This window comes from Protomyctophum bolini, assembly GCF_963924005.1.
Source record: "Protomyctophum bolini genome assembly, chromosome: 23".
NCBI classification, from domain to species: domain Eukaryota; kingdom Metazoa; phylum Chordata; class Actinopteri; order Myctophiformes; family Myctophidae; genus Protomyctophum; species Protomyctophum bolini.
In genome coordinates, this window is record NC_137884.1 from 13,191,165 (window position 1) to 13,209,135 (window position 17,971).

Consider the following 17,971-nt stretch of genomic DNA (forward strand, 5'->3'; position numbering starts at 1 on the left):
GAAACAGTGTTGCACATTAAGCTAATCATCGGAGGACCCCCAAAATCATTTGGGGACCCACTTTGGGGGTCCCGGCCTCCCAGTTTAGGACACTAGTCCAATGGTCCTAGGTCATTAGGCTCTATGGCAGCCAAATCTAGCCTGAATCCAGCCTGGATCAGATCTGTGCCACATCCAGATTGGAATCTGATTTGTTTAAATATAAGTCTAAATGCAGACAGGTCACATATACAAGTCACATGGAATCTGATTTTTTCCATTGTGACACATTCACAGGTGGTTTCAAATCTGATTTGAGGAGATCCGTCTCAGTCTACTCTGAATGCAATAACCTGATCTAAATCAGATCTCGTTTCAGGCTAGATTTGGCTGCCAGTGTAAATGGTGCCTAATAGCTACTGTATAGACTATAGAATATAACCTTGACTATGAAAGACAGAAGGAGATTACAAAGAGGTCAGGGGTTGCTCTTGCCCTCTTCTTTCCTGCTCTGTACTCCCTGTGGTTTCAGAGGCTGTTGATGGACTTTCCAGATCTAACCCACGAGTTATTGGGGGGTCTCCCCCCAAAAACACCCCTTAGCCCCCCTTTACCGCCCCTTAAAAGCCATTGTTGTCTAAAGAGCCACTTTAAAATACAGATGGAGATGAATACCATTCGTTCAAACGATTCAACGTCGACAGATGTTTTTTCCAGGTGTTTTTGAACGTGTGTTTTCATGAGACAACGTGGACATTTATGAAGACAAGTCACTGGAACATCTCAACCGTAAAAATCTGTTCTTTAATGTTCAATACAAAACAAGGCAAAGGTTATTTCAAAACATGACGTGGCCTGCTGTACCGTGGGTCCGTGGCACATGCATAGTTTGCAGGATTAAAAAAAAGAACAAAAACAAGGACAAATCAAAGTTTCTATTATGAGGGTCAAAATCAGTCAGGGGCCAAACGCACAACAATTTGGGGTCCTTGATGTGAAAATGTTTGAAAACCACTGACATACAGTATAGGATTGGGATCCTTTGGGATTTGAACATGGTCCGTAACTCTGAGAGTGTACACTACACATGGAACCAAACGATGCTTACGGGCAGTGTTGATTTCGTCGACTAATACTATGACAAAGAAATCAGACCCATCTGAAGTTGAGTGGTGCTGTACTGTACTTGTGCTGTACATACTGTACTGTACTGCAGTGATACTCAACCTCAGGCCCGCGGGCCATATTGTGTGCATGCACATTGTACTTTGATACATTTTGCGAAAATAAAGCAATTGAAAGAGAGAAGTTATCAAGTATCATTAATGTCGTAATTTTATCTACTGGCCCCTGGCCCGTTGCCATTTTTGTAATGTGGCCCACAGGTAAATCTATTTGAGTATCCCTGTGTACTGTACTGTACAAGCCCTCCTCCCTGGCCTGTGTGTGTGTGTTAGGCTGTGCAACAGTGACACTTGGTGGTGAACAAACGCTATAACGCTATTTCCATGCTCGGACCTAGCCAGGGACACACACTGCTTTCTATAGGAGTGGCTAGCACAACTCAAAAATGTTCGTCGAATACCCTTTTTCAATGACAAAAACGAAATGGAAAAAATTAAAACTAAGCTATGATGAATAAAACTAAGAATATATTGACAATTTTGTAACAAATAAAAACTAGTCCACATACCAGCTCTGACAGTGTGATAAAAAAGAAAGAAAAAAGGTTCCGGAGTCCGACTCCTCAATGTTTGATCTGGATCCAAACCAAACTGACATAGATAATGAAATGATCCACTGTAATAAAAATAAAAATAAATCTAACAGCTCAGGAATATAACAGATGAACTTTGTAGTCTATAAAGTGCTCTTCACAAGGGGTTCACTGCTTGCTGTGCAGTTGTTCCACTGTGACAGGGACGCTTCACACCGACCACGGCATAACACCTCGGAGACAGCACTGGGTCAAAGAGTTGCACCACCGCAGAGAATCCAATGTCCTCCTGTGAGAGAGACACACACACACACACACACACACACACACACACACACACACACACACACACACATTAAAAACATTGTTTCTCCCGCTGCTTGGTCTGCAGTACTAGAGTTGTTCCGATACTACCTGAATTGCTGGTATCAGTGAGTACGGCCGTCTATATGCCATTCCGATACCACGTCATTTATCACATTATACACACATTACTTTATGTACATTTCATTTTTACAGTCGCACAGTCGCACACACACGTCATCCCCCTCCAGAGACATGTCTCACAGGCTAACCAATGACATTCACGTGTTTCATTTCATATACAATATAATCACGTATGTAATCAAGAACATCAAAGCCAGCAGCTCTTACATATCTCATCATCACAATCACTCAGCCTATACAGATTAGCTTGTTATGTTTGGCCGCTGCACCTAGCATAGCGTGTTCAATTCCTTGTCAACTGTAGTTTCACCGGCACCAACACTCAAGATGGTATGCAATAATAAAACCAATATGGTGCTTCATCCCCCCCCCCCTCCCCACACTAAGACCCAAACCCCCCCGCCCCACCCCCTGATACCCCACCTCACGTTCACACATTCGTCATCGAGAGAAACTGCTTTCAAATTCCCTTCATGCTCTGCACAAGCAAATCACTGAGAACACAAGTCAGTACGTTGTGTGAAAGAGGGAAGCTGTGTGTCGTATAATCTCACTGTGACTTCAAAGGTTGAACGTTTTTAACCAATGGAGCCCAAATCTAAACCTTAATATAAAGTAACTAGTACCTAAGTACATTTACTTATTTAAGTACTGCACTTCAGTCAGACAACTCTTAGAGTGAATTTAGAATATATATTTATTGAGCATAGATTGGCGTCAGGGCTCTGTCCCTATTCATTCCCTGTAACATTAACATTTTAGTGAAATTATAAGCCAAGTAGAATTACAGGGAATGAATAAGACCCCCATGCAGGGGGATCTAGAAACAGAGCCTGTATACAGGTGGATGCTGGGGAGGCGGTGGGATTTGCAAAAACTTCATGAGCAGCAGGTTAGCAGCAAGCGAGGCAGGGAGACAGCAGCAGCAGCGTATTTCCAATTTTCAATACTTTTACTTCTACTCCAATACATCTAAAATGAAAATATTGTATCTTACTTCTTAATCCACTACAATTATTTGAAAACTTTACTAGTTACTTTGTAGATTTATATTTGTATTACCAAACATTAACTACTTAAGCTCTAGCCTCTATACATTTCGGCTATTTGAAAAAGGCAGATTATAGATCGGCTATTTTCAAAAGATCTTTCATACAATTTGAACATGTGAAAATGGGACATTCTGCTTTTACCTTTGATACATGAAGTATATTTTGATGCCAATACTTTTGTACACAGGGCTTCTATTCTCACACCACTGACCTTTAATAAATCTGACATAATTTGGCTGATAAAAACTGTTTTCTGAAAAACCTATGTTTCTATATCAGTGGTTGTCAAGCTATTTCATGTCAAGGACACAAAAATTATATGTAATTGGCCGGCGACCCCCATCTGAAAAAATGTCGTCTCAGGGAGTAAGTAACCCAGGGGATGAGCCAGTGATGTCAGGACAATTATTATTTTTTAAATTTTCCTCTGGGGGCATCACCCACTTCCAGACCAGATCTTAGCCGTTCACTCTACTTTAGAGCTCCACTTAATTCCGGCCGCACGCGTCGTTTGTTTACATTGATTCCTAACTTGATTCCTAACGTTGTAACTGACAGATTCAGCTACAGAGCTCTGGATCTGTCTTGAGATTAGGACTTCGGTACATCGGTCCACAGCATGCACTACCTTTCTCTTCCTCTCTATCACACACATGGATATACTATACCTGCATGTACACGCACGCGCATGCGCACACACACACACACACACACACACACACACACACACACACACAAACACTAATAACCCTAATGTGACCACACTAATAATCACCTGCTCTTTCAGGTAGCAGAGACGATCCAGAATAATTAAACCTTCGATGCAGGGAGCCAGTCTCACCTTCAGCTGTACAAGAAAACACGAGACGGAAGAAAGACAGTATGAGCAGCTATTTTCAGGCGCCCCGGCTGGCCAGGGGGAGGCAGTTTAGAGACCAGGATTACTGCATGTTTTTTGTGAGGGTACCTACCCTAGGGGACACGGGGAGAACATGCAAACTCCACGTATCGTGATAATACCGTTAAATCGCTAATTATTTCTTTGGCATAAATACCGACATATGAAATGTTGTCCATATCGTGCAGCCCTAGTAGTGGGTGGTCTACACTTTCAGTCCATGAAGTAAAAGTGGTATTTTAACACCACAATTAGTGGTCTGAGCTGAATTCCACTGATACTTTATTTCCTATTCACTTTGATGATCACTCCTGTATTCCTACACGGCTGGCTTTAATAATCTCTTCTAATGCCCTGCAATTCGATCGTATTAAACATATCAAGCGGAGAAAAGCAGTTTATACAAAGTAGAGCTCATTACAAGTTATTGTAGCTGCTGCGTAAATCTAAACAAAGGTTAAGTGCAATTTAATAACCACTTTCACCACATATAGAGAATAATGATGACCTAAAGCCAGGGTTCTCCAATAGCTATTGTCTATTCATGGTTTTTCATTCACAGACTGCAGTAACCTAACACTGGGAACACTCACCATATTAAAAGCGTGCATCTCAGCCATTCTTGGTGTGAATCTGTCGTAGTAATCCTGAATGTCACTGTCACAAAGCTAGAGAGAGAGAGACAGAGGGAGGGGTGTAAAGGTAAATAAATGGGCGTAGTAGTGGAAACACAGCTGACTTCAGTGTTTCTAACCCAACACCAGCAGAATCTGTTTCATATGCATTCTAAAACAGTTCCATCCCTTGATTCTGAATGGCTGGTTTCCGATTAGTAGACGTACTAAAAGAGACTATAATCTTCCCCTTAGATTAGTTTATATCAATCACAGCCAGGTGCGTGATCTGTTTCTGCCAGGAGGACGTTTCTCTTCCTGGTAGGAGGGAACTACTTTCTTTATTAAGAACTGTTTTAATTGGGATCTGTCTACGATTTCCATGTTGCCTTATTTGTAACCGTTTTAGAAAAGCAATAAGCCATGGCTGATCTCCTTTTTTTTTAACACATAATGTTCCTATTTTAATCACAATACACGTATACATCATGACACTATGGCATATTAGGAGTACTAGTAGTAGTGGTTGTCAAATGCTGTTTCTGTTAGCCAGAAATAAAGTAATTAATGGACAAATAAACATACAAATGCCACACTATGGATTACAGGACTTTACCACGACTTTTTTGAATATCGAATTTTTTTCCCCTGTTGTTTATGGAAGGTGCTACTGGTCCTGACCTTTGACCTGTCCAGCTCCAGCCTGTGTAGAGCTCTTTGAACGTAGTCGACAAAAGATGTGGACTTGGAGTAGACGTTCCCCACTCGCTTCTCACTGTGGAGGCACGCGCACACGCACACACACACACACACACACACGCACACGCACACGCACACACACACACACACACACACATACACACACGACGGTGTTATTTATTTGAAAAAAAAACCTACATTTTTATGTTGCTGTTGGTTGTCATGGCTGCCGACCATAATGCATAGCTGCTGGCTTTCATAACGTCTCCAGACTAGGATTTACGTTTCTAAGATGTACAGGTTTTTGGGTGTGTCGTATTCTCCAAAGATGATGACACAATCTCCCACCAAGCATGATGCAACAGCACATTGGAGATTGGACACTTTGGGCTCAACCTCTGGTTTGAATCTCCCATACAGATCACTGAAATTCCGGTACTTCTCCCCCCACCCCCCCCCCCCCCCCTGTCAGCATACAGTATATGTGTACTGTAGCTCTCCAAAGGCTGAATGAATGAATGCCACGTGACATGGCTTGCGATCTTTCTGTTAAAAACTGTGCACAAGGTGTGGTCAGCCTACCATTGGTCTCTGTGCCCTTGGCCCCAAACATCTCCCTATGATAGTTGCAGAGTAACATGATGAAGCAGTAGGGTTGTTCCGGTTCCGATACCAGTATCGGAAAAGCAGCCGGTACCGATACTGCCTGAAATTCTGTTAACCGTGTACTATTTACATTATTATTTTACCTTACTATAATTTATAGTTGCACTTTAATAATTATTAATGGGATTTAAATTGATTCCTAGATCAGTGGTTCTCAAACCTTTCTGTGCTCATTTCAAGGATCCCCATAACTCTGAGTGTACAAATGGAACCAAATGGACCCGTTTGTACTGTTGCATTTGTGCAGTGTCAGACAGACCCTTGTAAGGGTCCAAGGAACCCTTGGACCTCCCTTTGAGAACCACTGTCCTATACAGTATATCTTCTAAATTACACACTGGTATGGCATCGGATCGGTACTCGCGATATTGACCCAATACGCAAGTTGCGGGTATCGAAATCGAAAAGACAATAAACTGGTATCTACAGTATGAAACGGTTACTGGAGTGCCTCTGGTGTTAATCAAAGACCGGACCATTGTGATCACGGTGTCCAACTTGTAAGATGTCATGGAATAAAGTCAGCCATGTGTAACTAACCTCCATGCATGGGTATCTATCTATCCAGTACACAACCTTCCTCCCTGAGACACAGGCTTCGGTCATGCTTCAGCTCCGGAACAACAGTCCCAGAGACATCGTCGTGGGGCTTGAACAATCTTTTGGGTGTTGACATCCAACTCACAACAAAGCACATCGTCACATGACCCGGCCCTGTGCTAATGCTCCCCCCAGATGTATGCTGATGATATCTTCAATCAGCACAGATGTGAGGCCGAAAGCGTGTCGTGCAAATTGAGCGCCAGCGCAACCTCAGCCCAGGCAGGCTCTGTCTGGAAATATTCCCCCCGTCCTCCCCACTAGACACCAGACAGACAGTCTATTCACCAAAGTTGGCAACACATTTTCAGGATGATGGGACTGGTGGTGCTAAAAGGTTGTAGCACAGCTTTCCAGATACTGGCATCGTATCGGAACAACTCTAGTAAAATCATGTATGGTAAATGTACTCCATTTACATAGAGCTATTCTCGAAAACGCTTTACAATGAATGTACTTCACATTCACACACCGATGGCGGAGGACACATTGTGCAAGTCATAAACCACCGCTAACAAGCTTGTTGAGTACGTGTTATCAATAAGATTTGGGCTTATCAAGCCTGTTATTGAGCATAGCGGCCCATGACGTCATGTTTAGACAAGAGGCTAACGTTTACGTTTTAAAGTGACTGTACACATATTAACCAGTTAACACTTTCTTTAATATTATTGTATTGGTAAAAAGGTCAATTGCCTTCCATCTGTTAGAAAGGTTCTGTATTTGAAGGCCCTAGTAAAAGATACTGGTTCGGTTCAGAATGTATTGTCTCCCGTTACCTTTTATGGCTTCCATAATGGTCCCTTAGAATAACATGAAGAACGGCTCTGTAGAACAAGGACTCCATCTGAATCTGCAAAAAATAACAAATGTGTCAATTGTTAAATACATTTAAATTACATTTTAAAGAGACATTATTAGTACCTTGTTATTCAGAGATATGTATGCACTGCAAGTCGTTGTGCAACATGTAATCAATCTACTGTAGCTCATGATTGCATGAATATTTATAAACATTCCATAACTAATGGTCACTGGTTTCACATATCAGCTTTGGCTTAGAGCCCTGTACGAGGCCAGCTACATTTCAAATAAATACACTTTAGTCGATCACAGCCTAGGAGAAATTAATGGACAGTTTATACGACTGTGTGCATACTGTATACAGCAAATCTATACTGTATGTATTATACAGTAAATCTAAGATGAACATGAGGAAAAGCTGCTATAAAGTTGCAGGTTGCGTGTTATTTGTTTTTTAATGTCGATGATGTATGCATGTAATTGATGACTCACCCCTTGGCCAACTGATACTCTCTCCAAAGCCTGTTTCAGGAAAAGGGGAAATAATTTACCAACACACAACTAAGAGTAATCAAGTGCTTTTTATTGTATACAAATATTGGCGGCTGTAGTCAGTGTATAGTAGAATTTAGCTATCTATAGCACATTGGTTGGCTATTCATAAATAGGAGATATACAAGCTCATAGCGCATCACTGCTATTTTCTTTTAATCGTGAACATATTTGAAAATCTTTGAATAATACATATTTTTTTAAACAAATATCTTTTTAACTCAAGTCGTCCCTGGAACACCATATTTCCAGATGGGGGTCGGCGGCCAAATACATATAATTCTGGGGGTCCTTGACATGAAAACATTTGAGCACCACTGATAGCAACACGTTTTTCAGAAGTTTCAGTTTTTCATTTGTTTCGTTTGTTAGAAGACATTATTTTGTAGAATCGGCCTCAGGTCTAAATGGGTTAAAGATGCATTGAGGCCTTGTTATAATATAAGTAGAATCAGCTATACCATTGAATCAGCTGATGGTGTACTCACCAAGCATGCTGACATCCTGGCGTTTCTGCCACAGAACCAGGACTGCTCCCTGAGGTACTGACTCATCGGGAAGCCATACACACCGCTGACACCATCTGATGAGGACATGACACGCGCACACACACACACACACACACACACACACACACACACACACACACACAAAGACAAATATTGTCGCTGTCGAGCGGAAAGCAGCTAATCTGTGTATGTACACCAATGAAAAGTATTAAAACGTGCTTCTGACTGAACCTCCTAACGCCAATGGATCCTCAAACTATCGTTCAAACCACCAGAGATAGTTGTCTTGTCCATCGTTGATTAGAATGACAAAGTCAGGCGGAAAAAAGCCTAACTCTACTTGAGCCGTATTTTGGTAAAGTGATGATATAAGGACACATTCAAGAAGTATCTGACGATATAAGAAGTCACCACCTGGCACCATACCAACTTTGACGAGGCAGTGTTGTGTTGTTCTTTTTTCTGAAAAGTTAATATTTTGGACATCTGGCCGACAGCAGCAGAGATAAAATCTGCTTTTCCCACCAACATTGTTTAGATACAGAATCTTAAACATTGCTTGCCTTAGATACAGAATCATCTGCTCATTAATTTATAGACTAAGGCATCATAATCAATCTACTGTAGACCTCCCTCAACGACCACATACTGTAGTACCCCCCCATATACACACGCGTGCGCACACACACACAAACACACACTGGATGTTAGTTTACGGGACGCAATCAAGTGAAGCATTCATCCCACGAAGGGCGCCAATTGAGGCCCTTCAAACAACTCTGGACAGACTAACGCTGTCTGATCAGCACTCCTTCTGCTTGGCACATGGCTAGCAGATACATTTCCTTCCAACAGGCTGTTCCTCAGCTTGAAGGCTAGTGTTTTTTTCTTACACTACTTCTTTTCACATAGACTCATAGAGTACCAAAGTCCTGACGTCACTCCCACTAGTCACGGCGCTATTGTTTGCGTTGGAATTCCCATAGGCACATTTTAGATAACGTCATAATAAGAACTTTGATCCAAAAATAAACAAACCACTCCTCCGGTGATTTTGTCAGGTGCTTGAGTGACGTTTATGATATTGAGTTACATTTGATAATGTCTGTGTTTGGATAAAAGTATTTTCTTACTATTTGGGTGAATTAGTATTTTTCATCGTCAGTTGATGCTTCATATCCAGGGCAGGCCTATGAGTAAAATCGCTGGGGTGGTTGGTTTATTTCTAATCTCTCAAGAACAGAGCTTATTCTTTTTTTTCCCTCTCCCTTTTTTTGCAGATCGGTTCCTGGAACACAGTTCTTTAAATATGAGACGATCTAATTCTAATATTTGCCTATGGGGATTCCAAAAAAGAACTCCCCCTGACCCAAGGGCATAGCGCCCTCTAGCAGCAGTGATGTCAAACTTTGGCGCTCTACAGCATGTGGGGTCCTAGACATGAAACCACTAGGTTTACAGTATCACGGAGAGGTGTTTACGCACTGCTAGGTTGCATGTCTGCAGTGGCCAAAGCAAGAACATCGACCTGCCCACTTCCTGTCCACACTGCTCATAAAGACAAGTGTTTTAATGTGCTTTGCGTGCGACCGACCAAACACACGTCAAGTCCTAACTCCTAAAACATGGTGTTTATTAGGAGAAGCTGTGGCCCCTTTATGAGATGAATTCTGCGCGGTCACTGTTACTAATTGAAAGTCCAAAACAGCAAAAAGGCTAGCACACTGAAATATGAAAACGGAGGCTCTTTAGATGCAAAAAAACATTGTCCATTAGTAACAAAAGTGCAAAAAGTTACAGTTTCGCTCCTCAGAACATCAACAACATGGTTTTGCACAAGTAAAGGACTATTATTATCAGTTATATATTATTATTTTTGCATCTAAAGAGCCTCAGTTGTCAACTTTCAGTGTGCCAGTCTTTTTGTTGTTTATGTTTATGGCAGTGGTTCTCAACCAGTGGCCCTTGCGTCTGTTCCAGGTGATCCCCATGCAGCTAAATGATGGAGCGTTGGTAACCAAATGGACCCTCAGAGATCTTTAACTCTTAAGACTGGGAGTGTAAAATTAAACCAAATGGACCCTTATAGGTCTTTAACTCTTGAGAGTGAAGAGTTAAGCATCTGCATTACTTGGAGAATGTAGGACAATTGTTAGTTTTGATCAACGTTTGCCTGTTATCTATACTAATGGTACCACATCAATACAGCATGGAATTGTGGGACACAATCCTATGACAACAAAATCTCTTGGGTCTGAGAGGCTGAAATCTCATCGAAATGGATGAATGGTGGTCTGTGGCTGAAATGGCGAATACATTTCCCTTGAAAGGGTTGAAAATGACTGGTTTATGGACTTTCATTCTGGCCTCTCACACCTGTTTTCAGCCCTCTAAAATAAGCCTTGAGCTTAGAGCGCAAACCTAAACTTCCCTACCTCTTTCACTGTGCTAATTGTGCGTGATGGTGTGAGCTGGATGTCAAATCCCAGGTCAGCAGATGGTGTGTGATAAATAGTCACGTACTGCGAGAGTACCTTAATTTACAAATGACACAGAACTATAGCATTGTTATTTGTTACCGTATGTTCTCTCCTCCTCATAAATAATTAAATGGAGAGTTGGTTCCCATTTTAGGGCAAGGTAGTCGACCGCAGGAGTTTTGGCCTGAATCCCAGAATACTGTGTGTGTGTGTGTGTGTGTGTGTGTGTGTGTGTGTGTGTGTGTGTGTGTGTGTGTGTGCGCGTGTGCGTGTGCGTGTGCGTGTGCGTGTGCGCGTGCGTGCGCGCGCGTTTTCCTAAGGGAGAAAATAGAGGACAAAGTTTTGTTCTTTATTTTAAAGCTACAATCTGGAGGTTTTAGGTCTCTCCCTACAGTAACAGCAACAATGGCCAAATTACAATAAAGATGGCGGTGCACCTAGTCTGTTTCAAATGACTTTATTGACATTGTTAAAGGTAGGGTAAGTGTCAAGTGATATTCAAAAGGTTCTTGTTAAAAGGTTTAAGCACTATATTATTCAGTAACAGGAGTCCACCTGTCACTCCAGCTCTTTGATAAACAGGAAATATATTTTCAGGTAGGTGACAACATTTCACCAATTAGGAGAGAGTGCCCATTTATCAGCTTAATTTTAACAGTTCCCCCATTTTGTCATCATGCTCATTTATTTGTGTCATGACTTGTTTAATCTGTATCCTGTATGAGTTCTCCATCCTGATTTGATAAAATTGGTATCCTCACTATCCTGACCTTGAAATACATTTTCTGTTTAATAAAGACCTGTACTGCTGTTACTGAACAAACATGCTGAAATTAACATGCTCTACCAATACAGAGGTTAAAATAAAATTTTATTCATTAAAATACGTCCCAGACTTTAAAACAGCTCTAGAACGAGGTGCATGCAAAGGGACTATTAGCTCTCCTAGAGTGTTTTCAATCAGCTGTCAATGATGTCATCAATGATGTCATGATGAGGCTCTTGGCTCCGACGCCGCATGGCCCTGGCAGCGTGAACAAACGCCACAGGACAAAGGTCGCTCTACTAACAGACCAGTGTTCATTTTATTTTGGGTGTGCGTGCAACGTGCGTGTGGTTAGTTACCCTTTGTGGCACCTCCTCACCGAGGGGCATGACCCTACTGCCACGCAGGGTAACTAACCGCGTGTGTCACAGAAGGGGACAATCAGGGGGAGTAGGCCAATCAGGGGGAGGCGGGGGCGGGTCTTTGTGCAACAGTATTGCAGTTTTGCATGACGCGGTATAGCAGCTTGTGTGTGTGTGTGTGCGTGTGCGCGTGCGTGTGTGGTTACCCTGCGTGGCAGTAGGGTCATTCTCCTCGGTGAGCAGGTGGTAGCAGCAGCCCACACTGCAGACGGAGGACAGCTCCTGCTTGGCCACAAACATCCTCAGGGTGCTGGCCGCCAGGTCTCCACACGTGTGCAGTCCAACCATGACCGCATCCTGGCCAGAGGAGACATGATCCGTGACGAGCGTTATTGACGACGACCGGTGCCACATATTACACAGTGAAAACCGCATACAATCTACGTCCAAGAATGCAAAACGGTCCGGCCACAGCTGTAATTTAAGACACTTGCTGGAATTCTTAGGAGATGTATCGTTGCTGTCGGGGCAGAAACCTCTTATCCCTGTATTTTAACTTTTTGTGTTCTTTCGTAAATCGACGGCCCTATCATACAAGACGCCCGAGGGCGAGAAGCGACCTCGCCCTAAAGGGCCGCTTGGGTGACGACAGACTGCTGGGCGAGCGCTGGCACTTTGGCATGGATCAATATGGAATGAATTCTGTACTGGCCATATATTGAGCGTGTCTTGAGTGCACAGGGTTTGATGAGGTTAGATCAACATGGAATGTCAGAACAGGTCAGCTCCATATATGGAGATCTAAGGGTGGCAGCAGGAGCAATGTATTGAGTGTACAGGGTTTGATGAGGGCCCAGCTAGGGCTGAGCCTTAATTTTCGGTCGCAATTTGCAGTCGCAATTAATACAGTGTCACACAGAAGCATCAAAAGTAGCAGCGTGAAGCGCTTCGAGCTTGTGTATCTGTTACTTTTACTACTTTTCACATGGACATGAGTTTTCCACCCGACAGAGACAATGTGCTATTTCCACTGCTGAAGTGTGCTATGCAAGAAACCAGAATGCAAAAGTATGAAATTTCCACCGTGTCTGCAGTTTAGTTACCGTTAGGTACGGTAAGGCATAAAGCCCCCAAAATATCTGTTAGCAGTGGCCCTTTTATTCCACAGAGTGCTGACAGGTTTATTTTAGGCTAATGTTGACATCTAGACCACTGGTTCGCTGGTTCACTTTCCGAGTTATCCTTGAAATATACTGTAAGTAGTACAGTAAAAGTATAAAACAGACAAAAAAAACAATAATTGATGACTGTAATATGCTGTATAGCATATCATCATGTGATAAATGACTTGGTATCAGATTAGCATAGACTGGCAATCAGACCGATACCGACTCCAGCATTTTAGGCAGTATCGACAGATTTCTGGAACAGCTCTAGTAGTTTATCCTCAATTTATCGGGTCGGACACTTTCGGACGCTCTCACCTCCAGTTCGCTGATGAGCTCCCGCAGCTCCGTTTGCGGCGTGACGTAGGACGTGAGCGGAGAGAAGTGCATGTCGCCTCTGTCGGGTCGGCTCTGAGCCTTCCTCTCCAAGTTCTCCCTCTTCCTCCTCTCCCTCTCCGCGGCGCTCAGCTCGCCGCTCGCCCTGGTAGAGGTGACCTCGACCGCGTCCACAGACAGCCCGCTAAGGAACAGGTCCTCCGTTTCTGTGCACGGTCGGCTGTGGTCTGCGTTCCCGTCGGCCGCGGGGTGGACTTCTGACGAGGCCATCGGTGCTGACGACGCCGCGTTGTGCCTCCCGTCCCTCGCCGATGCCATTTCCTCTTCGGCTGCGTTTTGCGCCAGATTAACGCTGTGCTCCAAGACGCCTAAAACGGTGTCTGAGGCATTGCTTCCGATCCTTACTTCTGCCAAAAGAACAGATTTTAAAAATAAATATCTCGTGGAATCTGCTTTTTGATTGCGGCTAACGCATACTGCACATTGTTTAGTGATTCTTGGTCTGTGCAGACTGAATATAAACCTGAAACTCAACTATGGTTCTTGGGGTATCATTAAGAAGTTATATGTATGCAAGGATTTACTACACCATATAATTGAGATTCTTTTTGGAAGGGCACTAGTCCCTCCAACGCCTGGCTTTCAGAATAGAGTGTATGCGCATGCATAAAGTGAATGGCAGATTGAGTGGCAAAGTGAGTGACCAAGTGAATTTAATGTTGTTTATAGTTATTTAATCTAATCAAATAGGACTTTTCTGATTGGATGTATGAGCTGTCATGGCCAGAAAGTAGTTTTTTGCCACTCAGTAGGGGTTCCAGCATAACTTCTGGGTATGACGATGATGTCACACGCATCATCATACCCAGACTTGGCTACCTCTATCGTCATCTGGTAGCCAAGTCTATGGACTTTGTTTTTAGAGCACTTTAAACAGAGTAGCAGCCAAGTCAATGGACTTTTAATGTTTGTTTTTAGAGCACTTTAACAAACAATACCAGGTGCCCCTCACTTCATTTGGTTGTATTTTTTATAATGTTATGAAAAACGTAAATGTTATGTAATGTAATTTATTTCTGTGTGGACCCCAAGGAGGAGTAGCTGCTGCTAGCGTAGTAGGTAACATAACAAACACTGACCAATGAGTTGATCGGTGTGAGCTCGCCACCATCGGTGTGTGAATGTGGGAAGTGAGGACGCTGGCGTCGACTGTTCGCCTCTTCACTTCCAAGTATATGAATGAATGAATGAACCATTGTAAAGCGCTATAAAATAAATGCAATTCGTTAAACACGAAACGCATCCTGACCTGAATCCGTTGGTTCGCTCCGACTCACACCAGTCCTGCTGTGTCTCTGGTAGGCCCTGGAGAACCTCCTGAGCTTCCGGTTCCTCTCCTGGGCGCCGTGCGTGTTGCTGCTGGATGAGTCGATGCCATAGACGTGGAGGCCGTACCGCAGAGACAGGAAGGAGCACAGGTAGCCCTTCCCAGAGCCGACGTCGATCACCTGACAGAGGGAGAGAGAGAGAGAGACATCATTCCCTTCAGTGGTGGAAATGTCCAACTACTTGAGTAAGTACAAAAGCATTGGCATCAAAATTCACTTAAAAAGTACCAAAAGTCAAAGTACTAATCTATTGTAAGCCGCGGTGGTAAGAGACTCATCGCTCACTCAAACACTTGTTTTTTACTAACCACCGTTTCGGTGGTCAACTTGGTTATCACCAAAAACTGGAGTATGAATAGATGCATGTGCAATCCCATTAGAGCCTGGGACGGTTCTAATGGGATTGCACATATGGTCTTCTAACCGTTAGAAGACCCACTGGTGCCTCTCTGGCCACCCTCCAGACACACTTTGTAGAATAATCTGTCTGGTCTCTCTACCTGGTTGACTCCGCAGCGCTGCGCCAGACATCCCACCACCTCAGACATGGACTGGACCTCATGGGACTTCTTAGAGTTCATGAACTCATCTGGCTCCAGAACGGCACCTGGTCAAGTCAGCCGTTTAATATTTCACCAAAGAATGCTACTCTGGTCTGGATTAAAACTCATTCACTGCCATTGACAAATATATTCTGGCAGATCTAAAAGCTTGTAGATCGGCTAAGAGGCAAACATTTGGATAATAGCAGACCATCTATTTTCACAATATTTATCTGTGGAACCGAGTCAAACAACATTGAATGTCTCAACTGCTACAGGTTCAAGTGCTTGTCAGGGTGGGGGGGGGGGGGTCCTCAGTTCAAATATGATTATTTTGGGGGGTCAGGCCTGAAAAGTTTGAGACTGAGAGCCACTGGTCTAATGTCTAAGAGCCTCCACCTCTGACACAGCATGCACCCTTCCATTAGCTGACCAATAGGATCTTGAATCTCATCACTGCTGTATCCTCAGATTTCTAAACTGTCTGAATTGTTGACTCCACACTCTCCTGAATATAAACACAACAGATACACATTCCAGTGCAGCCAGACATATGTAATACACACTCAAGCTCACCGATAAACAGCAATACATTCACTGTCAGCTTGGCAATTAACCTTGTGCAGTCCAGTGGTTCCCAAAGTGGGGTCCTTGAGAGAGTTCCAGGGGGTCCCCAGCTAAATGATAATTAGGAACCAAATGGACCCTGGTTCTGTAACTCAGAGAGTGTAGAAATGGAACCATTTGTACACTCTCAGAGTTAAATTAACTTAGATTTTACAATATAAATTGGGGTCCCAGAGATAAAAATGCCATTAAATGGGGGACCGTAGCCTAATTCAGGTCAAACCGGAGGCCCTTGAAATGAAAATGCTAGAGCCGTAAAAAGAATCTTCTCTTATGGGGGTCCGCAGGCTAATGAGTATCATTTTGGGGGTCCTTGACATGAAAAAGTTTGGGAACCCCTGCATTAGTCTTCTTCTTTTACCTTCCTCTGCGAGTTGTGAGACTGTGTTGGTCGCTCTGAGGGTCTGCAGGAGTCCATCTCTGCTCATGCAGACTCTGAGGCCGGGCAGGGAGAGGGACTCAGCTGCTTTCAGAAGCTCCTGAACGTCAACCAGACGCTTTGTGGTGTGGCAGAACCCATAGGTAGTGTTGAACACCTCTGTGGAATGAAAATACGGTATGCCAAAAAAAATGTTAAAACTCAGACCCTGAAGTGAGTGGTACTGTACTGTACTGTACTGTACTGTAGAAACAGAGACGGACACAGGGACACACACATAGCTGTCTATAGGAGTGGTTGCACCACTCAAAAAATTAAATTATATATTAAAAACAATCACGCCTGTGTGAAGTGAGGGGCGCTCTTATCATCGTACATCATCATGACGTAACATGTCTATTTGCTCAGCTTCAGACACATACGTACACACACGTAAATTCTCCATTCATTGTCAATGGGATGGAGAATTGTAGCACAGAAATACAGATTTGCTCAGACAATTCTCTTGTAAATGGGAATTTACTTTGTGTAGAACAAAAATAGACGATTTGCTCGGCCACATATGACGTCTCCATTCATTGTCAATGGGAATTTAATGTTTGTAGACGGAAATCTACACTAATAGGCTAGCTGAATATAGGAGGGCCTAGCACCCCTCATTATGCAGGACAGCTATATTAAAATGAAAATAGTATATTACTGAATTAAATACATTTCTTAAATAAAATATACATTTTATAGCCTTTATATACACTATATATAATTTCCCTCATGATCTCATAGATTTTTCATGATTTGTTTCATGCAATGTAGTCAAATTAAATACAAGTGTAAAGTACCAGAAATTATAATAATAATATATGGTACTCAAAATTGTACACCTGAGTAAATACACTATCTGGACTTATGATGACTGGACTGACTGATATTGATATTTACCGTTTGTGTTGTGTTCTAGCGCCCCCTTGTGGTCACTCACGGCTGACAGAACCTCCTCTGGTCGTACAGACATGAACTGACTCCACACATCATGGGTGTAAAACTCTACCGTATGTGCGTTGGCGACACCTAGCGTCGCGGAAAAGAACCGTTTCAGTTCGTCTATGAGTCGCTGAATGTCAGCCAGGCCACGAAGGGAAGATTCCATGTTACTTTATATCTCTAAAACTATAAAACTAAACATACAAGGACGTGTGAACGCAGTCTTCTACACACTAGACCTGGATGCCTCAGACGTTAGTAGATGATAACGCCACAACCCACAATGATTTGTTTCCTGGCAGGTCGAGGACGCCATCTTGGATGTACCGAAATGCATTAATTTCAACGAGGAGGCATCAGTGTTGCCATCTTCTATTATACGGCTCTGCTCCATAGCTCTGCTCTCT

General features: G+C 43.0%; 1 protein-coding gene across 2 annotated transcripts; it reads right to left on the reverse strand.

Annotated features, from left to right (window-relative positions):
• Positions 1–1,190: 1,190 nt before the first annotated feature.
• Positions 1,191–17,818, reverse strand: mettl25 (methyltransferase like 25). Of its 2 annotated transcripts, none has more exons than XM_080757115.1 (13): positions 17,523–17,818; positions 16,566–16,742; positions 15,536–15,642; positions 14,957–15,155; positions 13,630–14,051; positions 12,352–12,502; positions 8,517–8,611; positions 7,969–7,998; positions 7,452–7,525; positions 5,389–5,482; positions 4,687–4,761; positions 3,971–4,042; positions 1,191–1,985 (listed from the first exon to the last, which is right to left on the reverse strand). In XM_080757115.1, exons 1-13 carry the CDS (start codon positions 17,728–17,730, stop codon positions 1,854–1,856), a joined length of 1,836 nt encoding a protein of 611 aa, XP_080613241.1. In that variant the 5' UTR covers positions 17,731–17,818; the 3' UTR covers positions 1,191–1,853. The 2 variants fall into 2 exon arrangements, with proteins under 2 accessions (XP_080613241.1, XP_080613240.1); XM_080757114.1 differs by having other exon boundaries at positions 13,630–14,054; positions 17,523–17,817.
• Positions 17,819–17,971: the final 153 nt, after the last annotated feature.

Bases quoted from the DNA above. Each gene is read 5' to 3' on its own strand.
- mettl25 (XM_080757114.1), bottom strand. From the start codon at position 17,730: ATGGAATCTTCCCTTCGTGGCCTGGCTGACATTCAGCGACTCATAGAC. The intron at 14,055-14,956 runs GTCAGGATGCGT...TTCTTTTGGCAG, and splicing joins GAGCGAACCAACGGATTCAG to AAGTAAGGATCGGAAGCAAT. The intron at 7,999-8,516 runs GTGAGTACACCA...TTCCTGAAACAG, and splicing joins CCAGGATGTCAGCATGCTTG to GCTTTGGAGAGAGTATCAGT.